The 25,069-nt window shown below is 40.8% G+C and overlaps 2 protein-coding genes across 4 annotated transcripts; one reads left to right on the top strand and one right to left on the bottom strand.

The window, feature by feature from the left end:
- On the top strand, nt 1-5,708 carry LOC102217067 (alpha-sarcoglycan-like). Its single transcript, XM_014468886.2, has 11 exons — nt 1-762; nt 1,021-1,152; nt 1,240-1,391; nt 2,331-2,397; nt 2,502-2,700; nt 2,782-2,950; nt 3,494-3,702; nt 3,796-3,822; nt 3,920-4,093; nt 4,235-4,261; nt 4,339-5,708. Exons 1-11 carry the CDS (start codon nt 726-728, stop codon nt 4,343-4,345), a joined length of 1,200 nt encoding a protein of 399 aa, XP_014324372.2. The 5' UTR covers nt 1-725; the 3' UTR covers nt 4,346-5,708.
- On the bottom strand, nt 5,447-25,069 carry LOC102229978 (collagen alpha-1(I) chain-like). Of its 3 annotated transcripts, XM_023341017.1 has the most exons (51): nt 24,843-25,069; nt 22,854-23,045; nt 22,341-22,360; nt 22,142-22,177; nt 21,415-21,507; nt 21,128-21,196; nt 20,991-21,035; nt 20,642-20,695; nt 20,338-20,391; nt 20,168-20,221; nt 19,901-19,954; nt 19,761-19,814; nt 19,644-19,688; nt 19,471-19,524; nt 19,329-19,373; nt 19,162-19,215; nt 18,246-18,344; nt 18,076-18,120; nt 17,891-17,989; nt 17,735-17,788; nt 17,540-17,647; nt 16,831-16,884; nt 16,626-16,724; nt 16,485-16,538; nt 15,783-15,881; nt 15,641-15,694; nt 15,338-15,391; nt 15,169-15,222; nt 14,993-15,046; nt 14,840-14,884; nt 14,653-14,751; nt 13,564-13,671; nt 12,924-13,031; nt 11,950-12,003; nt 11,756-11,809; nt 11,544-11,651; nt 11,325-11,378; nt 10,718-10,771; nt 10,455-10,616; nt 10,271-10,378; nt 10,034-10,141; nt 9,901-9,954; nt 9,669-9,776; nt 9,515-9,568; nt 9,311-9,418; nt 9,012-9,065; nt 8,731-8,838; nt 8,218-8,497; nt 7,918-8,108; nt 7,591-7,833; nt 5,447-6,673 (listed from the first exon to the last, which is right to left on the bottom strand). In XM_023341017.1, the coding sequence occupies exons 1-51, from the start codon at nt 24,922-24,924 to the stop codon at nt 6,527-6,529; spliced, it is 4,341 nt and encodes a 1,446-aa protein (XP_023196785.1). In that variant the 5' UTR covers nt 24,925-25,069; the 3' UTR covers nt 5,447-6,526. The 3 variants fall into 3 exon arrangements, with proteins under 3 accessions (XP_023196785.1, XP_023196786.1, XP_023196787.1); XM_023341018.1 differs by lacking the exons at nt 11,325-11,378; nt 11,544-11,651 and having other exon boundaries at nt 6,508-6,673; XM_023341019.1 differs by lacking the exons at nt 9,311-9,418; nt 9,515-9,568; nt 9,669-9,776; ... (5 more) ...; nt 11,325-11,378; nt 11,544-11,651 and having other exon boundaries at nt 6,508-6,673.

The raw sequence follows: 25,069 nt of genomic DNA on the forward strand, positions 1-25,069 counted from the left end.
TCTTTATGTTCAGCTTTAAAACAGGGCTTAAGAGACTCGGTGTTAAAAAGTTGCCCAAAGGGTTGTTTTCATTTCGAAGCTGCGCCATATTCAAGATGCATCATATGTTAATTTATATGAGGAGTTACATGTTCTTTCTATCCTAAAGTTGCATGTCAAGGCATCAGGTGACGACCAATAAGCAGTCAAAACGTACTGGAGTCAAGAACTACAGACTGACAAGTGACTTTATATTCATCCTCCCTGGTCTCAGTATTTTGTAGGATCCGCTTTTAGCTTCAGGTCTTTTGGATACATCTCTCAGCTTTGTAGTTCTAGAAACTGAAATCTTTGCTCATTCTTTTTTTTCTTTTCTTTTTTACTAAATAATTCAAGCCCTGTTAACTTTGGTGAAGATCCAGATTTAGAGTCTATAGCAGGCTTTGATCGGAACCATTTCATTTCAACAGTCCTCAGGGTCATTGATCTGGTGGAAGATGAACCTCCACCTCAGTCTAAAATCTTTTGCTGCCTCTTAACAGTTTTTCTTCCACATGTAGAACAAGCAAACAGACAAAAAAAATTGTTGTTTTTCCCTCGTCAAATATTCACTACAGTCCTCAATTTACAGACAGACGCCAGCACGGATGTTGTTAGATGAGTGAGGCAAAAATAACTTTGGCGTGTGGCAACTCCCCGCTTGCCCCCTCTGCATTTGGCTCCGTCAGTCAAAGGCCAAAAACAAGATGGTGGGATTCAGGAGCTGGCTTTTCATTTCAGCAGGCAAGTTTAACTCTGAAACGTTAAGTTTCATGTAGTTAAAGAAACCAAAAATGGGCTTCATGTCTTACATTTAAGTCTGTGTTATTGAATGGAAATATTACCCATGATATCAGCCATGCAGTGATATGACTAAACAACTGACCTGCTTTAGTCATTTTTTATGATTTTGACAAATATTATTATTATTATTATTATTATTATTATTATTATTATTATTATTATTATGTCTTGTTTTTGTTTTGTTTTACTTCCACTCAGTCTTCGCTGCCAGCTTGTGTGGGATCAGTGCCGAAATCAAATTGACCACTTCTGTGGGGAGGTTGTTTACATATGAAGTGATGAGAGAAACTTTCCAGGGGTACTTCGATTCCTACTCGCTAAAACTCTACAGTAAGTCTGATGCGCTCATTTTTAACAATAGACAGTGAAAAATACACTTTTCTCACACTGCCACATCTATTTTTCCATGGTCTACAGCCGGCGTCCTCCATGATGACCCCATGATTTTTAAGTGCAACCAGCAGTATTTTCCTGACCTCCCAGAGTGGCTCCGCTTCATCCAAAGGCATCCCAGTGAAAATGGCTTCCTGTACGGCACACCAACGTCTCCGGGAAAAACCTTCATTGAGGTCTGGAGTTTTTCTGTACCAACATCAAAACCAGCTAGAGACAATTAGAATGGCAGTAAGTGTCAAGCTGTCAAATCTGTAGAGATAAAAGGTTTGGGCTGATTCTCCAGCAGCTATTTTAAGATTAGATTAAAAAAGAAAAAAACAACAACTTGTAAAACCTCTTTAAAGAAAAAATCTAAAAGTATCTCAAAGTATCTGTAGTTTTAATTAAATAGAATGTATTAATAGATAAAAATAAGTTTTTCTGGTTAAGTAAAGATGAAAGCCACATATCTAGTTCAAACAGATAAACTCAAAATATGAGTGAAAACCATATTAGTCATGGGCTTTTCAATGCTGTTTTTTTTAAAACCTGGGGACTACTTCAATTAATGTTAAAACTCAAAAATGTAACTGACAAGTTTGAATTTATTGTGTTTGTGTCAAAACTATAATTACAGACTCAAACATATGCATACACATTCTAATAATTGGGTAAATGTTCTATAGCAGATTTCAGAGAAATCACACATATTTTGTGGTAATCTAAAAACTGCTGGCTTTATTCTGTCTGGATATTTGATGAAACTTCTTGTCCGAACTGGTGGAGTTCCTTCTGGTTGAATTCCTGGTATATATTTTGTTTTTAAGCACAGTTTATAAAAACTGTCAGATGACTGTTTAAGGAATCCATTGTAAGCCTCCCAGAACTAGGTTTAATGTGTGTGACAATCGGTCCCAAACTGAAAGTAAATTAGTTTGGATGGTCAGGATGAACTTTAAATTCAAATCTGTCATAATCTGTAAAATGTTGGTGGAAACCAGAGTGAAACCAGCTTCACATCAACATCGACTGAGTGAGAAGGTACCAACTAAGAAACCACTGAACTCTGCAGAGTTCTACATTTTTTTTAAAAAATAGCTAAAGTTAACAGATTTGTCATTAATTTCCTCCAGATTTATGCAGTCAACAAAAACAGTTATGACACAGTAAGAAACCTTCTCGTCATCAAGGCTGTTCCAGGTACGTATGTTTTTTTGTTTATGGAAGTCTACAGACAACAATGTGTGAGGCAGGAGAATATGAGGAGATGTGGAAAATAATAAAATCCAAGATTTACCTAACAGAGAAGATGCTGCCCTATCAAGCGGAGTTCTTCATCGAGCTGAGGGAGATTGAGAAGGTGCTGCCCTCTTCTGTTCAAAGTGAGATAAAGCAGGATCTGCAGAAGCTGTGGAACAATGAGGCGCTGGAAATTGTCAACATTACCAACGCCCTCGACCGCGGAGGCAGAGTTCCCCTCCCTCTTGCAGGACACTATGAGGGGTAAACAGAGTCATCTGTACAAAAGCCAGCAAAAGCTCTGAAATCTGTGTTTCTGTTTATTCAAAATCTGTCTTGTCTTAGTGTTTATGTGAAGGTGGGGTCAAAGAAGTACTTCTCCAGGTGTCTGCAGAGGGTGATGACGCCAGAGTACCAAAGGCAGTGCGCAGCAGGGGACAAAGTGAAGGTACCTGGAGAATGCCACTTCTGCAAAATCCCCAGCAACTGCATCACCTGGTGCAAGACGAAGCTGGTAAGAGGAAAGACTCCCTTCACGAAGATTATCCCTTTAGTTGTTTTGAAGCATAATGTTTAAACTGTATATCAATAAGTAAATAACTAAATATTCATAAGATAAGAGATAGGAAAACATAATATTTAACTTGGCCTTTTTTGTTAAAGTTTTAAGACAAATGCTTGGGTCTAAACAACCTTCCAAATCAACTAAAGAATGACCTCATAAAAAATAAAAAGTTTTGGAATCACCTACCCAGAGTTCAGACTTAAATTCAACAGAAAATATTTTGGGGTTATCTGAATGAAACTGTATTTGTCACAATCTGATAGATATAAAGAATTTTACCAGAAGACCAAATGCTGAAACTAATCACTTCAAGAAAGAATTAAAAGTGTCCTATTATGGCATATTTCTTATTCTGAGATCCATTAGATGTATCAGATGGTAAGCCAGGTCTTTAAGTCCATTCCACAAGAAGTAAACACTTCACCATCATTCCATGTTTGTTCCTCACAGTTGCTATGACTAGATGTCATACTTGGTTGTCTCTCTCTGCAGTTTGACCGAACAAAGATGGAGCCTGCTCCGCCTGCTCCGACAATGGGCTCTGGAATATTAGAGGACGGGGGTTACTTCGACCCTCCAGAGTCTCCCCCAAGCAGAGACTATTTCCCAGATTACATTGTGTCTGTGATTGTGCCCCTGATCATTGCCTTCCTTCTGTGTCTGCTGCTGGCCTACATCCTGTATGGCAGGCGTGAGGGAGTGTAAGTATTCGTTTTGAATGCCCAAACTAAAAATGAGAAATGATGGTTTACGTTCATGTAATGTTTGTTTGTTTTTTTTCATTTTGTTTTTAGTGCAAAAAGGAATGCGAAAACAGACAAGTAAGTAAACTTACTTTTCAAAATCTAAAAAAAAGAGGACGTGAATGCTTTTGCAAGATACTACATGAACCTCAATATGATGCTCTGCTTTCTGCAGCATCCAGCTGTACCATCAACAAACCATCCATGGGAACACCGAGGAGCTGAGAAGCATGGCCGCCCAACGAGGGGTCCCTCCTCCCCTCTCTACGCTCCCCATGTTTAACAGCCGCACAGGAGAGAGGGCGTCACCGGTGCAGTCAGACAGCATCCCTCTCATCATGGCCCAACAGTGAGAAACTCTCCTGCTAACTGCTATTGTTCTGAGCTGCAACAGCCTTCCTAATTTCCACCGTTTGATAAACGCATTAAAGTTGGTGATGAGTTTATGTTTCTTTTGTTATGATGTCTCACTTTTCTGCTGTTCTCACAGGGATCCTTACAGTGACACACTGCCCAGGTAAACCAAATCACTACATTCACTCCTTTCGCTAACACCAATAACTCCTTTCCTTCTCATGTCGTCCTTGTTTGCAGGAAGTGATGTCGGTCAGAGATAAAGCATCTTTGAAGCTCCGCAAAGTAATTCACTTTGCTTCATATACATAAGTTTTGGAATGACCTATTTGCAGCACAATTAACCAAACAACCAGTTTATCATATTGTTATTTGCTGTTCATGATTTGTGCTTGTTTTCTTTTTTTTTTTTTAGCTTATTCTATATTGTTTTGCCCATTTCAAGACTTATTTCTTGACCTTTGAACTTGTTCTTTGTAGTAATCAAATTATTATGTTCACTATTATTGTCAAATGATCCCCTCCTCGAATACCTTTGAAGAATACCTTTTCAAATTAGGCGGATAAATGATACCCGCAACCAAAATTATTGCTTTGACATTAGGTTGTCATCTGCATCTAAGCATTCGCATTCAGTCCCCGACAGAAACCTCTACATAAAATCCAGTGCAATAAATTGTTAATTTGTAAAAAGTGTTCACCAGTGTTTAATTGCATCATGAAGACCGGGGAACACAGCAGAAATATCAAGAACAAAGTTGTGGAGAAATTTAAAGCAGGGTTAAGTTATGAAACAATATCCTGAGCTTTGAACATCTCACTGGTTTAAATCCGTCATAAGTCTGACTGATAAAGCAAGGTTGTTTTTTTTCATTACTCTGTATAACCTAATAATAAAATAAACACGTTTGTGTTTGTATTTTTGTGGCGCCATAGTTGTTATAGCACATAATAGCCACCAGGTGGCTGTCTTTTCCCGTCGGTAAAAACAAAGCTTTATCTTCTTTAGATATCTTTGGTCGTCTGATAATGAAAGATATTCTTCTGCAGGAGGATTAACCAAGGTTGCAGGTGCAGCTATGCCACTAGCAAAGCTGATGACTGGAGAATTTAAACTAAAAGTCATTTTTTTCAATCAGATGTTGGCCTTGTTTTCACTGCTGCTTGTCAGAAGCAGAAACTGCTTCACTGCAACACAAAATGTTTATGTAGCTTTTTGTCAAAGGCCTCGCTCTCTTAAGAGTATAAAACATGGTCTTAAATGCAAGACATAAATCTAAGTTTTAACAACAGTGAAAACTCTGCCACCAAGTAGACCACTTCACATGCTTTATTTCAGCACCCAAAATAATTAAAAACATCTTGATTTATTATACATGTACAAAATAAGTACAGAATCTCTCCTTGAAACCATGAAAGTCGGTCTGCTTCAATTTCCATTTTTAAGAAACTCTCTGCAAAAAAAGACATCAATGAAACATAAACAACCGGGAAGATGTGTGCTGTTCTTTTGCGTGTTTTTTCTTTCTTTCTTTTTTTCAAGGATATTTAAGGAGTTTTCAAACACTGAACATGTGGGCGGGGAAGTCACTCGCTTGTATCTACAAAGACACGAATTGCATGCATCACACCTGCAGCAATCGCCTCTGTCATCAAACCAACACTCAAAGAAGAAAACAATTGCACTGCATAGACAACAAGACAATGAGTGAATTTAGTAGCACCAAAGTTCTGCAGGCATTAGTGGCAACAATTACAGTATGAGAGTGAGAGTTTGATCATCAAATACTGATAACTGGACCTCATTGGATTAGTAATAGCACCTTTAAATGGTTTAAGGTCCCCCGATAGGCAATTTCTAAAGAAAAATTGGGGGTGACTCTGAGGTAGCCATCTATATATTGCAGTGAAGGTAAGTTTAATTGTCTTGTTCTTTTGTTGGTCCAAAATTCAGGTGTTTTTCATATGTATTTAGATCAACAAGACACTCCACACTTTTTACAATTTATTTAACACCAGGAAAATGGTACATATCATTTGTTGTTTTCAAAGTCCTTCTGCAGTGGTAGGAAATAGGTAAAAAGTCACCTGATTCTGTTTTCTTTTTTCTCTTATTTTTAATCATTTCCTTTGGGGAAATTTTACACATACGTACATTATTTTCTTGTTGCCAGTGGAATCAAAAAGTTTTGTTTAAAGTGTCCTTGTGTGGTTGGTTTTCAGATGAAGTAGCAGTCCCAAAAAGCATCTCAGGGTTGGAAAAAAAATGCAGACACCGTCTTCAGTGGAGTGGTTTTAAAGCATTGTGGACCAATGGCGGCCGAATGAGTTTTGGTTGCATAGAAAAAAAAGAGGTTTTAGAGATGACTGCTAGAAAAAAACAACAATGTCATGTCCATGTTTCTTTCATTTTTTTTGTTTTTTTTTTTTACAAGAAGCAAACGGGGCCAACTTCAACGCCAAATTCCTGATCGGGTGCACCAACATCCATAGGAGCAATGTCAATGATGGGCAGTCGGGATGTTTTCGATGTCTTGTAGTCGATGACTGTCTTGCCCCATGTGCCAGTGTGTGACTATAGAGAGAAACAGAAAGAAAAAACAGACATAAGTCGCTAATAGCTTAATAAATTCATAGAGATGAACAGAAAAATCAGCTATCCAACTGATATATTCACTTTTGAATTTGATTAGTCATAGCTGGTGGCCTTTCAGGAATGATTAAGTTGGACAGAAATGTAAAATCCAAAATTCTTTTAGATGAATGAACTGGAAAAACTTGATGCCGATGCTACTTGGTTGCACTAACAACACTTTCCAATTTTATATGGTGTCTCGGGGTCTCAACATCATTTGGAGACCCAGTTGCTCGCTAAGGTTTCAAAGTATGAAACCTTAACTGAGCTTAAGATTGTGATTAGGATAAAATACATTATTTCATTTGACTCAACATTATAGTTTTGGTTGAAAGATATGAGGATGGTGCCTTCTACCAGATATTTCTCATACTTTCTGTGTGGAAGTTGTTACTGAGAGGAAGATTAAATCTCATTGCTATGTGAAATATCATTTAAGTCAAATAAATGAGGCCAGAGAAAGCACTAAGACAGGAAGGAACCTAAAACAAACATGTATTTTCTTAAAGATATGCAGACATATCTAGTTTATTTAAGCTGCTGGACAGCAAGAAAGAGCAAGATTTCACTAGAAAGCAAGAAGACTAAACAAAGCAAAGGTGCTTTTTTTATTTCATTGAGCTTACAACTCATGTTTGTTTGGGACATACTTGATTGGAAAAGCTCAAACTTTCTCCAGGTAAAGCAAAAGAAAGTGCTACTTTGCTGCTGCTAGCGACACTAACTATGCTAGCTAGTAATGCTAGTAAGTTCCTATATGCATCGTCTTTGATCTAAACCTTATTCAGATCACAAATTGGCCATAAATTTGTGTGAGTGTATAAATGTGAGTCAATACGAAGACAGAGGGAACTTACCGAGCAGCCATCCTCGCTGACGCTGTATGTGAAGCGGCTGTTGCCTTCGGCTCTGATCTCGACATCGTTGGAGCCCTGGAGAAGGAGGGCCTTCTTCAGGTTGCCTGCTGCAGAATCCATGTAGGCGATGCTGTTCTTGCAGTGATATGTCACGTTCTGTGAGGCCTGGTTGGACATCAGGCGCATGAAGGAGATCTGGATGTTGACGTCCTCGGGATCAGCTCCCTCGGTGCCATACTGGAACTGTGTGATGGGTAGAAGCAGAAGTCACTTTTTGATCGTACTGACTAAAAGTAATCAGAGGGATTTCGTGACTGCGACTCTCACCTGGAATCCACCTGTCATGGACTCGCTGAACCAGATGTGCTTCTTCTCTCTGAGGTTCTTGCTGAGGTACCAGTTCTTCATGGGGATGTTGGAATCGATGGGGTAGACGCAGGTCTCTCCAGTCTCCATGTTGCAGTGGACCTGGATGGCGTCCAGAGAAGAGCCCTGGTTGGGGTCAACCCAGTATGTGCCTGTAACCGAGAAAAATAAAAATATAAGGAGGGTTTCAGGTTTGATCAAAATCTAAATCTGGTAAAAGGTACTAAAAAAAAAGGTCTATGAACTCTGATCCTCACTCACCGCTCTTCCATTCAGGGTGGCACATTCTCAGGTCACGGCACATGCGAGCAGGGCTCTTCTGGGAGCCGTCGGGGCTGCGGATATTCTCGACTTTCTGGGTCAGGGTCTTCAAGGTGGTGTCGACCTCCATGTCACGGTCGCGCATCATGTTGGGGTCATCAGCGCGGTAGCCACCACGGAGAGGATCTGGGCCCTTCTCCTGCTGGGGTGGTGAGATGAGTTCAAAGGCACTGCCAGGGGCTCCAGGAGGTCCAGGGGGTCCAGGAGGTCCAGGAGGACCCTGTTTAGAGACAAGACAGTAATGAAATATGCAGACTTACAGCAGGGGTTCCTAAGGGCTTTTGTAAAAGTCACCCAGACATCTTAACTTGTCCCTAAAAGACTTCTTCCCAATGGAAAATGACTAGCGTTAAAGAGGCCATTTGAAAAATCTTATATAGCTTCAGTTTCCTTCTGCTTTCGCAATGTTTACACCAATTTATTAGAAAAGTTTCTAATAGTAATGAAACTCACAGAAGGTCCCAACTCTCCATTGCGACCACGAGGTCCAGGGGGTCCGATGGGTCCGGGCATACCGTTCTGACCGTCCTTACCAGGGCTGCCGTTGTTTCCAGATGGTCCCTAAAATGAAAGACAAATCATTTATAAGCTTAACTTTGTTGATTATTAGTAGATTTGATGCTTTGAGACGTTATCTTGAGACAATGAAGGAATTCCAAGTACTTTTGCTTCTTAGTAAAAGCTTTGTGGTATATTCAAATATTGGCATGGTGACGCAAAGCAGCTGGACTTACTCGGGGTCCAGCGGGTCCGGAAGCACCAGCGGGTCCTCTGTCTCCATGAACTCCCTGGTAGCAGGTAAAGATAAAGATGTTTTCATCATAATTAACATCATTAAAAGCTTTAAAACATCAATATGTGAGTAACTGATCAATATAAAGTGTTCAGTAGTGTTCTAATGTATCGAATATGATTGTCATGTCATGATATGTGGAAATGAATGCCTAAGGGATCATAAATCTCTTAGAGGAGATATGTTTTTTTTGTTGTTTTCCAGCAATGTATAAGTGGTAGTAGAGTAGTAGAGACTCACAGGAGGTCCAGGCAGACCAGGCTGTCCGCTGAGTCCTCTGTGTCCCTTGTGGCCTCTATCTCCAGCCTCACCAGCCTCTCCTCTGTCTCCCTTAGCACCAGCAGGGCCCTGAAAATTCCCAAAGATGCCATGACATGTTAATGCACAACTCTGAGACCTAACATGGATAACTGGGATTCATATGCTATAGATTGACGAACTTACAGAAGAACCACGGGGCCCACCAATACCAGCAGGACCAACGGGACCAGCAGGACCCTGAGGAAGGAAATAGGTTTAATACCAAAGAAAAGACACACACACAGAAGTTTGGGACAAATTTAATTAAAAAAAAGCACCAGCATCAATGGGGACTTACACTCTCTCCGCGTTCACCGCTTTTGCCGGAGGGGCCGACACCTCCGGGGGCTCCAGGAGCACCAGGAGGTCCAGGGGGTCCAGCCATGCCACTCTCACCACGGTCTCCCTATAAAGCATATGTCTGTTAGCCAGGCAGCTAAGATCTACATTTTCAGACGTATAAGGAAGAGTTCTCCATTTGTAGATATGATTTGGGGGGAAATAACCCTTTTTAAAGAGTAAATGCTCACCTTGGGGCCAGGAGGACCGTCACGGCCAGAAGCACCATCATGACCAGGAGATCCCTGCAGAGGAGCAGCAAAACTGGTTATTCAAAACTAATCGAAAGGAAATATCAAACAATAGTGATTTCAAGCTTCATACCTCACGACCAGCCTCTCCGGGGGCACCAGACAGTCCAGGGGGTCCAGCAGGTCCAGGGGGTCCACGCTCACCAACAAGGCCAGAAGGTCCCTGCTTACCAGGCTCACCCTAAAAACAACAGGCAATTGTTTTTTGTCAGGCAAGGAAGTGCCAAGTGAACGGCTTTAGAGAGCCTAAGTTAAATTTAGCACTTACATCAAGATTTACAAAATAAGAACAGATGTCGAGAATACTCACAGCGGGGCCAGGGATACCAGAGGAACCACGCTCTCCACGCTGTCCAGTGAGACCTACAATACCTCTCACTCCAGCAATACCCTGGGGTCCAGGCAGACCAGGGGCACCCTACACAGAGGGACACGGCAGTCAGTGGGGTTGAGTCATGCGCAAAACGAATGGCGGTAAAGTGCAGAGTACTTACAGGGGATCCGTCAGAGCCAGGGGATCCCTTTTCTCCACTGGGACCGGGAGCACCGGCAGCACCAGACTCACCAGGGCGACCAGCAGGGCCGGTCTCACCACGGGATCCTCGGGGTCCGTCCTTTCCAACAGGTCCGGGGGGTCCAGGGGGTCCAGCAGCTCCCTAGAATCACGCCACAAGGTCACAGTAAGACAGAAGAACTCCATTAGCTTTCACTCTACGGCCATGTAGAAGCTAATTTATGTGATGATTCTAAAACTCACAGAGGGGCCAGGGGGGCCAACTCTGCCGGCAGGTCCAGGGAAACCAGTAGAACCCTGTGGAGACACACAGATATGATGAGACATTAAATTTAACTGGAAACATAAAGTGAGAATATTTAAGTTAAGATACAACAGGAGATATTTTCTACAACAAAATATGATAGGCTATTGTCCAGTTTTTGGTTGTTGAATTTTGTCTTTTGACAACTGAATTTAAATAGAGATAGAGAAATAAATAAACTTTTACAATACATACATTTTTTAAAAATACTTCCCAAATTTAAAGGCAGTTGCTATTTCAGTACCAATTATTGAAAGAACCTTGCTAAACCCTATTGCTAAAATTTTGAAACACTTTAATATAGAACTGGACTGTCCTGCATCAGAACAGACCCCATCTTTTTTTGTTGTTTTTGTTAGCAAAAACTCAACAAATCAGGAGTGCAAATAAAAAAGGCACATAATCCAGAAATTTTATCTTTTGCCATATTGGATTTCATGGAGTCCACGTGTTTCCTAGCACTCCTGTATTATTTTTCTTTAGATGAAGAACCACTAGTTACAGATATGTTTTCAGGAATTGCTCTATATTTGCACGTTGACTTACAGGAGGTCCAGCACCACCACGAGCACCTTTGGGTCCAGTAGCACCAGAAGGTCCCTGTTGAACAAAAATGTATTAAAAAAACTATCAGAAAATAAGACAGCAGTTACGAAAACCTCTTGAAGGACAAAGTGTCACATCGATACATTGATGTTTAATTATATTATTTTATATTGGATTACATGGTTACATGCTATTTATGCTGAATGAAGAGTGACAAACCTGAGGACCGGAAGATCCGACAGGTCCAGGAGGTCCAGCAGGGCCGGCGTCTCCCTTTGGTCCGGTGTCACCACTCTCTCCCTTGGCACCAGGCTGACCATCAGCACCCTGAAATGGGAGGAAAAGGTAAAAAAAATAAAAAATAAAAAATTGGAGTCCATGTTTTGGTCGCACATGAATTCGGTCTGTACTCCAATCTGCATTTTACTTACAGGAGGTCCAGCGAATCCAGCAGGTCCAGCAGGTCCAGTCTCTCCACGCTCACCCTGTTGGAGTCATCAGTAAGGTCAGTTCAGTCTCTTCGGACATGCTGCATCCCTCATCATGCACTGAGGTCTCACATTCTTTTTAATTAATCAAGACCACTGCAGCAATCTAAAGACTTTGTGTTTAGAAAATAACTTACAGGGGAACCACGAGGACCAGAGGGTCCAACGACTCCAGAGGGACCAGACTCTCCCTAAAACCAGAGGAGAAGAAAGTCAGTAGACAAAATAACAATAAATCATAAAAACAAATACAAGACACATTCACTTACAGTATATATGAATGATGCAGTATGTTGACAGACTAAATTTAGAAATTTGTCTGAGAGTGCTGTAATATATTTTTTTAATTGCTCATCAACTTGAACACAGTGATTATTACTGGTCCTAAGGAGTCCCTTGGGTGCCATTTTGAGATCCATGCTCTTCACCCTCTTCATAAATCATCTTGGTGATAATATCCTAAATGCTCTTAACATAAGCAGCAAAAACCTTCAGACTTTTCCAGTCTGCCTTTGATGTTCTGGTAAGATTATTGCAATTGAGGTTGGCATTCAATGCAGAAAAATAAAAATAAATTCTAAAATGGCAAAGAGTCTAAATTTCCTAAAATAAACATTGTTTAAGGGCAAATTGAAAATTCTAATCAGTAAGGACGGTTAAGGCATTATTACTGTTTAGAATTTACAATTTAAGACCAACATTGTTTGGATTTTTACACAATTATGCTAAATATTAGCTTTGTTTTTTGGGGATACTGTCGTATTTATGATTGTTTGATTGCAATGTATAATCTCAACCTGGATACAAGAATATCCATGAATTTACAAAAAATAGTGTAATAAAATAATTGGTGAGGAGAGATTTTAGTTGCACATGGTGCTACAATAGCAGACTAGTACATTAACTATGCTTTATTGTTTATATTGCAACATAAATTACATACATTTGCTGTTTGTTAATCATAGTTTAAGAGCATTCAAAACAATACCATATTTAGATTGTTTTTCTGTATATGTGAGAAAAAAAACAACTTAAGAAGCAGATGTAGATTGGTGGAAAAGTTTGAAACTAGATACATGTAGATGAAGATAAATATCACCCTTGATCTTACCTTCTCACCCTGAGAACCAGGAGGTCCAGGAAGTCCAATAGCACCAGTCAGACCGCGCACGCCATCTTTGCCAGCGGCGCCGTCAGAACCCTTAGCACCAGCGTCTCCCTAAACAGAGAAAAGTGTCGTTGAACAGTTGAATGTGAAAATCAATGCTAGCTGGACTAACAAACTGCAGAAGGAGTTAAGATTCTTCAGTGATGAACTCTTAACACAGTTTAGGGTTAACCGGGTTAACCATGCTGGTCATACTGTTATCCATGCCTACTGGTGTATATTAGAGCCCCAAGTTTGAAACATTTATTATGATAGTTCATAACAATTATAACAACAAATTTGTTATTATTGTGACAACAACAAAAAATTTCCAACAGCATATCTCCACTTCTAACATCTAAGAGTGATATTATTTAAATGCCAATCAATAAGTCAGTATAACACTGATATTTTTACTTTATCAGAGGCATATTGGGTTACTTATTAAGTTTTGGAAATATTTTTCAAAGAAAGATAAAAACCTATTAGCTTACACTAAGTTTATACAAAGCAAATATTAAAAGAAAGTAAAACAAAGTGAAAGTTTTAAATGCTGTCACACAGCAGAATTAATATATCCAAATTGTTTGGCTGTTATACTCACTCTCTCTCCCTTGGGTCCAGGAATACCGGCAGATCCTCGCTCTCCAGGCATTCCCTGCATACCAGGGAGTCCAGCACTACCGGGGGCGCCACCAGCTCCAGGCTCTCCCTGTGCAGGTAAAAAGAAAGAAAATACATTTTAATCATCCCCTATATAGGACTCGGATGAGGCAGATCAGGACTTTGGAGACCAAGTGCAGTTTGAAGTTTGTTCTTAGAAGTTGCAATTTACTGAATTTACCCAGCAGCGGGGTACCCTTCACAGATTGTCACAATCTGTGAAGGGTTTTTACAGAACCCGCACCACAGCAGGGATGCAAAACAAACGGGAAACTCCAGCTCACATTTACAGATATCTGGTAGACCTTTGTAGAAATGCTCAAATCTTGCACACAGTAAACATTTTATTGTTTATTAGTCTCCAGAGATTTTATATGACACCCCATTTCCACTGACTGTTGTTGACACGAACATTATTTTTCAGAGTCGCACAACTAAGAGAAGATAATAGAAAACTCATTTAAAATGCTAATTTTCAGACGCGGTACAAAATGAGCTGGTGGTTTGATCGATATTTGATCAGCATGAATGTGGATGCGCGTTCCATATTTTTCTGAAAAACATCAAATGAACATCACAGGCTGAGCTGAATAAATAGGAAGTGACACACTTGTTTCCCTAGCATAACTGTTTTGTTTCCAATAAAAAGCTTAAAAGGCAGAAAATTCCCCTTTTTTCTACAAGAATCAACAAGATTCTCCAATAGTCTCGTTTGTCATTTTGGTTTTGGTCTCTGCTTATCAGAGGCTCCCATCACGACCCATTTTAACATATCCTGGAGGTTAAAAGCCATTAATGGTCTCACTTAATACATATCAATTTATTTTAAATCCAGACCCAGGATGTTCACTTGTTGCATTTTTTGATTCCTATAAATCAGAAACATCTGAACTGTATTTCCCTTTCCTGATATTTGCAGGTGTTTCTGCTGTTTACTGCCCTTAATCGACGTGTTTCACAGAGGCCAAGACTCTTCCAAGTCTGAGCTGTAAAATTTTCTGTCCAGCTCTTTTTTTTTTTTTTACCATACCTTAGGTCCATCGCTTCCACCAGCACCAGGGGAGCCACGGGATCCAGTTGGACCGGCAGGCCCGGGACCACCACGCTCACCAGGGAAGCCTCTGTCACCCTGGAGGAAACGCAGTGAAAGCATTAGGCTTTTTTCTGTTTACTGTAAATATAAAAACAGGATGTCCTACAGACAAAGAGGGGCTTACTCTGGGTCCAGATGGGCCAGGTGGTCCGGCCTCTCCAGGAACGCCCTGATCAGAAGCAGCAGGAAGAGCAATTATTGTCGGGTCTAATTTTGCTTTGTCCAAACGATTTGTTACCCATAGTTCAGATGTAGCCATGAATGGTGCAGATCATACCTGCTCGCCAGGCTTGCCACTCTCACCAGTAGCACCTTGGGGTCCAGGAAGACCCTGCACAATAATTAAAGATGCAGTTGAACGTGTGAATTATAAAGTGGAACATACTGTATATCCAAAGACAAACCGACAAAAAAACAAATCATTTTAGATGATGGAAGGCTTCAAAAACTCACTTGGAATCCTGGTGCACCAGATGGTCCCTGCTCTCCTTTCTCTCCAGCAGGTCCCTGTAATCAGAGATTGGCGAATTTTTTTTATATATATTATTGTTATATATTCCTAATAAAAAAAGATCAAAATGATCTTTTTTATGCTTAAAAATAATGGAGGCAAACTGCTTACAGCAGGTCCAGAAGGTCCGGGAGCTCCAACATCACCATCTTTGCCGGGAGCACCCTGAACGGAAGAAGGTCAAAATATTTATTAAATGTTTCTACGCTCATATTTCAACTTCAATTCATTTCAGTTTGTTTGCTTTATGCTATGGCGCAGATAACACAATTTAATGCAGACTTTCCAATCTAATGCGCGCTTATTCTGATTTAGTCCTAACTTCAAGAGGTTCAGTTAAATCCATCTAATTTATCATCACTTTAGAGTTCATTGAAAATAGTAAAATAAAATAAAAAAGCCTGTAGTACTTACAACTGAGCCACCAGCTCCACCAGGTCCTCTCTCGCCAGGTTTACCAGATTCGCCCTGGTCACACAAACAGAGTTCACACACTCACAACCCAAGGATACCATCAATCCCCTTAAAGACACGGTACGGTGAAGGGTTCACTCACAGCAGCTCCCTTGGGTCCGGGGAATCCCATGACTCCGGGTTGTCCTCTGGATCCAGAGGGGCCAGGAGGTCCGGGGCGGCCATCTTGACCAGGAGCACCCTAGTGGTCAGGAGTGGAGAGGAAATGTTTTATTTTTTTTTTAAAAAAGCATTTAGGTTGATTCATTTTTAAAGCTGGCAAAAGGACATTGCATTGTGTTTTAATATTGGCTGAGACAGTCATCTGGATCTCATTTAGGTCTTGTAAAACCCAAAGACTGTAAATCTTTGTTCACATCTTCCTCTTAGGTTATTTGTTCTGCTATTTCTTCATTCTTCAGACAATAAGTGTGCTGGGGAGAACACGAACGCCTCACACTCGTGTATGAGAGCGACCTTCTTTAGATCTCTTGAAAATGTCCTTATAGGATTATAGATTTTATTTAAAGAGGTGAAGCAACCATGGTCACCAAACTAAGAGATTCTTCAATGAAGGATCTTATTTTGCTAATTTAGAAACTGAGCAAGCTAATACAATAATCAACCATAACTTTAGGTGTTGATTGCTGACTGTGCTAAACCGTAAAGAGATCAGAAACTAGCCTGTTTTGGGGGGATTTTCCACTCTGGTCTGGACAGAGATTCATATGTGATTCTATTCTAAAGTATTGAAGGAACTTTAACTAGAAATCTGGTCAAATCTTTAGAAGCTATCAGTACTTACAGCAGGTCCGACTTTGCCGTCAGGGCCGGGGCTTCCGGGGCTACCGGTCACACCCTAAAGAGGAGGAGCAAGTTAAAATTCATTTGTTTTTTTTTTCTTTCTTTTCTTTTCAGAGTTGTTCCAGGTTGTCTCAAAGCTCACCTTTGATCCTGGAGCGCCAGGAGCGCCGGAGCTTCCGCCCTCACCGGTGGCTCCCTGAGATCCCATTGGTCCGGGGGCACCGCGCTCACCTGGGGCGCCCTGTTACAAAGGTCACAAAGAGTCAGAAATCACATCCAGTACATTTTGTTATTTTTATGACGTTCTGTACCAGGGGTTTGCAAACACTTGCTCCTGGTTCATTTACCTTTCCACCAGCAGCTCCATCAGAACCAGGGAAACCGCGAGCACCGGGGGCGCCCTGGGAGCAAAAAAGAAAAAGCACCAAACAGGTCAGTAAACGTGGTCAAACATGGTATTCCCAAAGCAGCTCCGGGAATAAAGTGATTTTTAAGGGACTACAGACACTTTTACATGAAATTAGTACTACAACGTGACTGCAAGTCTATTTGCAATTTTGAGTTTTTTGATTGAGCATGAAATGCATCGTCTCAGATGTGAGCATCAGATGCAAGGTGATTCTGGGAAGAGGATAATTTAACCACCACAGAGCACAACCTTGTCCACATTGTTGTATTTTAGTCTTCAAAATTAAATAATTTAATTTGGCCATCCAGTGGCTAAAGCTGAGACAGTTAAAATATAGCAAGTTGCTAGATATGTGTTTTTAAGGTAGTTTTTTTTTTTCTGTCTCTGTTTGTGTTGGAACTGTAAAGAAATAATTAATATGGGGGGGAAAGGTGAAAAAAACATGTAACTACAAAAATAATTTTAGAAAGCAAGTAAGTATTGCAACATCCAATTCCACAAAATTGCTTTCTGTTCTTCTTTTATTTGGATTCGTCACATCTGTTTTCACATTGTAGCATTAGAACTGCTACAAAGTGAAAACAGGAATTCAAGGGTGACCAACAACAACAATAGAGAAATAAATAAGGGGTGAAATAATAACATACACGCTCTCCAGGGGGTCCACGGGGTCCGGCACCACCAGGCTCTCCACGAGGTCCTCGCTTTCCCTCCTCACCAGAGGGGCCAGAAAGTCCCTGAAGTCCAGCTGGGCCCTGGAAGAGAAGGAACCATCTTATTCACCCGTGAAAGAAAAGGCTGTGTGGTTCTCATTTTTCCTTCAATCGTGGTTTCAAACTTACAGGCTCACCCTTGGCACCAGCCTCTCCCTTAGGACCTGGAGGACCAGGCTCGCCCTGTTGGCAGAGAAACACATTTCACTTATTCCGTCCAATCACTTCCGATCTCTGTGACACTGACCGGGAGACATTTTTGCGCACGATATGCCGTCCACTCACATTGTTACCCTTGGGACCGGGAGCACCAGCGCCTCCCTGAGCTCCAGCAGGACCACGGTTACCGGGGAAACCAGGAGCACCAGCGATACCGGGAGCGCCCTGCGTAAAAAAACAAGTCGGAGTGTAAACAATCAAAAATGATTAAGCAGAATGAAGCTGATCAGTGCGTCTTGTGCTCAACTTACATTAGCACCTTTAGCACCAGGCTGACCATCAGATCCAGGAGAACCCTGTTGGGGAAATTCATGGAGAAAAAAATGTTTGAAATCTACTTTAAAATGTTTCCATGCCGATTGTTTTTGTTTGTTTGTTTGTTTTAAAGGCAGTCAGACTGATTAAAGGTTCTGTTACTCACAGCAGGTCCAGCGGGTCCAGCAGGTCCTGGGTTACCGGGCTCACCACGGGCTCCCTGGGGTCCCTCAGATCCACGACCTCCGGCAGGACCGGTCTCACCCTGTCAGAGGGAAGGAAGCAACACCAATAAAGAAATCAGTATCAGTAAATTCAATAAATTGAAAATCAAGTAAGTGTCATGAAAAATGAGCAATATGTGTTTGAGAAAAGGACTTCCTGGCTTATTATTAAACATGAAACAGATGCAGACTTTAAAAAAAAACAAAACATTAATGCCAAAATATAGACAAGGGTTCTAATAAATGTATTTGAACACATTTAGTTCTATTTACCCATTTAAAGTCAATGTGCAGTTTGTAAGGTCTAAGCGCAAAAATGTGATAGAATAATTACAACCTGCACCTAAATAAAAACAAGATTTTTATTAGCCATGTTATCAAAGCCAAGCAAGTTATTGCTGTTCCGATTCCTTTTTAACTGAAGGAAGTGGAATATCTAAGGGAAGGAGTTCTAAAATGCTTTGTAAATGGAAAGCGACTGAGGGAAAGAGTCCAGCTGGGGTCCGATGATGTTTTCTGATTGCTGCTAGGATCAGTGAACCCCGAGATGGCTGGCAGTCAAGCACACTGTTTAATTAATCCATCATATCCTTACTTAAAAGTTATAGTTTAAGTTTGTCCTGCAAAAATTAACAATTCCCCCGACAGGGTTGGATCTGCAAGGTTGTGTGGAGATAAACACCATCACTGAGATCAGAACCGAGGTTAAGTAGTATCTAATGATGTGTTTTCCTTCATTCAGAGGAAAACATTTGAACACTAAGACTTAACTGGTGAAATGGAAACAAAACTTCTGACTAGTTTTAGTAGGGGTTTTTTTCAGTTAAATCTGGAAAATATATGACCTATTTGACTTGCCTTAGCACCGACAGCACCGGGGAATCCAGGGGGTCCGGCAGATCCAGTGGGTCCCTAAACATCAGGATTGGACACAGATCATTAGAGGAGTACAGTCTGAAATGGCAAAACTTTCTTTCTTTTTATGTAGAAAAGTAAAAAGAAAGTTTCAATCATTGAAAACTTACGGGAGGACCAGCAGGGCCGGTGTTGCCATCGTTACCACGAGCACCCTGCATGGAAGAGCAAACAGATTTTGCTCCGTTCAGCTTTTTGCACGCGAGTTGAAGAAGGTTTAAGGTTAGAAAGCGTAAAAATGTCGGTGCTTACAGCAGGGCCAGCAGGTCCGGGGCGGCCTCTCTCACCAGGAAGACCACGGGCACCCTGCAAGAGAATAGAGAAAAGAACTGATCAACTTCTTCTCGTTTTTGCAGACCTCTTAGACTAAAGAGGTCGCACCAATAGTAAATTGGCTCTATAGGACGGTGCGACTGAAAACGTACCATGGCACCTGGGATGCCATTCTCTCCGGGGACACCAGGCTCTCCCTGCAAGACAGAGGTCAGCTTTTAAACAGCTGGAACGAGGCAAAGTGATCTAGATGGGAGAACGGGTCTTACCTTAGGACCAGCAGGTCCACTGTCTCCCTTGGCTCCATCAAGACCGGGGAAACCCTGCAGACAACATTGGGAATCATTAGTAGATTATGTTTCTGCTTGTGACCCTAATGCAGAAGCTGCAGATTAGCACTAAGACTCACTCTGTGTCCCTTGATGCCAGGCAGTCCAGGGGTTCCGGGGAATCCACGAGCACCCTGCAGGAAAACAAGAAGAAATCTGTCGTCATGGGAGTTTCCTAAACTGACAGCCGTCTCATGTAAATGAAAAGGAAGTGTGATCAGGGTTAAAAAACTAAGAACTACAAAAAAGAAGAAAAAAAAACAGCAATAAAATGAGCACAAATTTGCAAATGTGAACATGAACAGAAATTTTGGGTGAACGGTCAACGACTCGCTAATTTGGCTCACCTGAGGGCCAGCAGCTCCGCGCTCACCGGGGCGTCCAGCTTTACCAGCCTCACCCTTTTGAAGACACACAGACAGAAACAGGTTTTTCAAAACACAGGAAGGTGCTAGGCCAGGTAGTGAGAGGCGGTCTTAGCTGCAAGCACAGGTAAAAAGGAAACAGAATCACTCACATCATCTCCATTCTTTCCGGGAGGGCCTGCGGGACCGCGGGGACCCATTGGACCCTAAAAACACCAACAGATAATACCATTTATTCTAAAATGAAGAAAAGTGAACAAATGGTATGCAGAAGTAGACTAATAACACATGACGTAGTCAAATATTAGAAAAACGAAACATTGATTTGCCTCTAGACATAATCATGCACATTTATGATGTTTGAATCTTAAAAGCTGCAGTTTATAAACTGATGACGTTTCAATGACTGACACAGTAAGATTGGTATTTATCAAACCAGGTATAATGTGTACCTACCACAGCACCGGGCTCACCAGGCTCTCCTTGGGGCCCTGGGCTACCTGAAGGACCCTGAAAGACATCAAGAGAAAACATTTTTAACACATCTTATTCAAAGATGAGCTGAGTGATCCAAGTGGGGGAGAGGGAGGTAATGGTGCATCAATAGCCACTTCTATAAATGTCTTGGCCAGAGACTCTTATGTTTCAAATACAGACCGAATTGACTTATTTATGCCAGTCAAGCCAGAATGGCGTCAGAGTAAAATTTCTGCTTTGTTCTTAGTGTCCCAACCAACTTATATGTTTTTGAAAACTTTCTGGGGAAGTTTGGAGGATTATGTATGTTTCTGATAAAAATGCTTACGGGTGGGCCGGGAAGACCAGGAGCACCACGGGGACCAGGAGGACCCTGTCGATGAAGAGTTAGAAAAATAAGACATCAATTTATCTTTCATTTTTGTATACTCTAAAAACATGGGTCACTTTATGAAAATTTCGTACAATTGGGCCGGGGACGGGTGGGCCGCTGGACTTGGAGGGGTCGAAGTAGCTCATTTGAGGAGAGAAGTTCTGTGAGGGGAGAAGACGAGGAAATTAGTTACTCTTTCAGCATAGAAACATCTCAAAAAAATACTTGAAATAGCCTCTCATAATCCTCTTGCAAATATCAGAAATCTAAACGAGAGCAGTGTTTTTATCAATCTGTAAATGCTTTAATCTGAAGGAAGGTTGCTGAATTAGGTCAACGCTTTAAGGTGTTTATTTTCAGATGAAACTCTGATACGTACTCCACCAAGGCCAGGGATGCCAGGGAGGCCAGGTGGGCCGGGCAAGCCAGGCGTTCCGGGGATTCCATCATTGCCAGGGAGACCAGGAAGGCCCTGGGAAAAACAGCATTCCAGACATGTTACATGCCTCTCTATGCAGACGATATTTTACTTTACTTTCAGAAGCCCAACACATCCCATCAGTGTCAGTACACCTTGAACTTCATATTTAATAACTTCAAAAAAGATCATAAACAGAATTATTTGTCCAATACAAGCACATTTCTGCTTAGAAAATTTAATTAACACTTTGTTATTAATGACCTTCACCTCATTTTAAAGATGACCCTCAATCACAGTCTCATTAACTCTATTTGACCTCTTGAGCTACTTAATAGTTACAGTTATAAGTCACAGCAGCTCTGTCAGCAATCACGTTGGTTTCTGACGGTTTTCATTCCTAATTCATAGAGCATATATTGCTCATATACATCTCTAATTTTTGGTCCAAACTAAAAAATCTTCTTGTAAATGTATTAAGTACAACATAATCAGCAACATGTAGAACATGAACTGGGCTTAAATACCATAAAGTAGACGCACATAATGTTTCAGGAATCTCATCAGGATTGTCTAATATGCATATAAATAAATACTGGAAATTGTGCCTCAGACTTTTCTGCAATTATTTCTTCTCTCTTAGTTATAGGTATGATTAGACTACAAAACAAAGTAAAAAGAAACCTACCGGATCTCCTCTGGGGCCAGTGGGTCCCTTTGGAATCTATAAGTACATTTAAAAAACAAACAAAAAAAACAGTTAAGCTATTATGTAATCTTGTTTGCAGGATGTAAAAGAATTTATGGTATTAGAATATAATGTCATGGTTTGATGAATTTGGAACTGTTTTTCAACATTAATACAATTTTAAGAAAGGTTAAAATACCGTAGGTTCAGTGGGAGGACCTAAAAAAAATCAAAGAAAAAAGAAAAATGAAAGGTCAACAGCTAGCACACATAATTAAATTCAAAATATTTAAAGACTAGCTGAAGTGTCAAGCCGAAGGGCCAAGCATGCATAGCAGATTTAGACATTAAGCAGGGACTTTAGTGCAGTTATGACAAAATCATAACTTAAATAATTGAACTTAAATAATTGAAAGGGGCAAAGGGGTGAGGAGCGTGATGGTTCTGCACAAACTGGCATGTTGGGAAAATGATAAACTCTCCATTAGAAAGAGGGTGTAATCCAGCATTTAAAAAGTTTGTTAAAAAGAACTCAGCAAAATGTGATCCAAAAGGGATTTTTTTTTTCTATGTGAAATCCTCAGACAGGCAGGCAGGCAAACAGGCTGAGAGGCTCAGGTCCATTTGACGTCTAGGGGCCAGAGGCAGCAGAGGAGCAAATCTAGGAGGTGGTGCAAGGCATGAATGAAACCATAAAACAGGTGAGCAGTACCCTCATCGGGGCAGACAGGGCAGCACTCTCCATCTGGAATGTAGGGGTCTTCACAATGGGACGTGTCGTCGCAGATCACCTCGTCGCACAGGATGGTCCCCATATCGCACACGCAGATCTGGCAGGGTTCTGGTTTCCATACATCCTTGTCGTTGTACGACTGTCCTTCTGATGTGCAGCTGCCAAATTGCTCTGAAAAAAATATATATATATTTGTGATGAAGTCAAGGATTTTGAGGAGAATTTGACATTGTATTTACATTTTTACATGTAAGTACAAGTTAGATACTTAAATTCTCAGAACAAATGGATGCATCTAGTTTAGAAGCATGTTGATAAACCCTATTTCAGGATATTTGCAACAAATTCTAATATTTGCGTAAAATCGAACAATACCCTTTTTTAAATCAATAAGTAGGGGTGAAGAGATGCTAGCAAAAACCAGCAGGAAAATAAATTGATTTGTGTTATTGATCAAGACTATAGGTTACTTCTTTCTCTACAAATCAATGGCCTTTGGGTTTAACACTTAACTTCCTCTTGGATCACTTCCTCTTAAGGCTGTCAAAGTACAATAGAAACTAAGCTACAACTTGTAACAATAAATGATGACAAAAGTTCATTTTGCAAACATTAAGCATTTCAGTTCAAATAATATAGTTACATATTACTTCCCATGTGCTTAAGTTAAGTTAGCATCCCTACAGATATTTAGGGAATAATTTAAATAAACAAACTTAATAGAAGTAAAACTTGCATGCTTTCTGAAAAACATCAACAGAGTTTCATTACTTTTAAAGTTAAAATAGGTTAACTTAAAAAAGATTCTTTTACAAACAGTTATTTGGCAATTTGATATCAAACAATGTGCAGAGCTTCACCTGGCTAACACGACAACTTGAAAAAGCAGAGCAAAAAAACAAAATTTAAAAAGATTATGCAAGTAAAACTGAAGTAACCAGATGAAATGTGATATTAAAAGCCACTGAAATGCTAGACTTTTAAAAAAAAGTTTTGATAGAGCAGAACTGGGTTTAATCCACCCTTTGGCTGCATGCCTCTTTGGTGTCAGAAACGTAGAGCTCAATGAAGTGAAAAGTAGCTAAAGGATTATCATATGAAGGGTATAAGTTTTCCTCCTTGTAATTGTGGATAAACAAGCCTCAGCTCCAGATCCAGTAAAACATTAAAAAATGGACTGCTTCTTGATAACCAGTTACAGTAGGTCCAATCACGTCTCTGAGTGATGGATTTTGCAGGCTAGGCCTCAGGAGAGGAGAGGGTTAAAGGGTAGACGTGGAGTTCCAGGCCTCGCCACATGGCGTCACTATTGCTTTGCAAAAGAAGGCCTCCCTCGCCCTAATCCGGATGGTGATTAATTGACGTCTAGACGAACTTATTCCATTGTCGACGTCAGACTTTTGAGATTTTTCCGTTGTCATTTTTTTCCCCTTAATTTGTTGCAATATTCTCTTAGTTTTAGACCCGAAGCTCTCCACAGATGTGTGTCTGCTCTTTATTGATGCGGTTTGAGGCTTTTGTCTCGGGGTGCAAGTTCCTGAACCGAAAGAACTCCTCACCAAATTCAGACTAAATATTGTTTAATTAAAATGTTTTTCCCCCTTTATATTTGTTTTCTTTTGCATGAGTTTCAACTCTGTCTGAACTCATGTCCTGCCACTGCGCAGAGATAAAACAGCTGCTCCCCTCAGGTTTGCACTCCAGTAGGACATGTGTCTGCACGCCAGAGAGATGGGGCAGAAAAAAAAGAAAACATTGTGGAAAAAAATGTCCAGTCTATAAGCTCCTATTCGCTTCCAGATCTCCAGAGGAGCCCGTGGAAAAAGAAAACACATTTCCCCAGTTCTGCCAGGTGGCGGGTCAAATATCCCGACTAGTTCCATCAAACTGCGCATCTTCTTGTGGACTTTCCACATCCCGAAAGGGCCACAAAGAAAAAGGAACACAATGTTTGAAAGGGATACTTACTATCATCCTCGCCTTGACCTCTCGCCAAAAGCACTGTTGCGCTGAGCAAAAGCGCTAACCGAATATCCACAAAGCTGAACATGTCTAAATATTAGACATGTAGATTCTTTGTGGCAGGGGGGGATCCTCTTTTTCCTCCTCAGACACCACTCATATAGGGCAGGGTCCGGTCTGTGCGTAACTCCAATCCAGACCCCAGCAGAAACTCCCTACTGCTTAAACAAATG

Source organism: Xiphophorus maculatus, chromosome 10, assembly GCF_002775205.1.
Source record: "Xiphophorus maculatus strain JP 163 A chromosome 10, X_maculatus-5.0-male, whole genome shotgun sequence".
Classification (NCBI taxonomy): domain Eukaryota; kingdom Metazoa; phylum Chordata; class Actinopteri; order Cyprinodontiformes; family Poeciliidae; genus Xiphophorus; species Xiphophorus maculatus.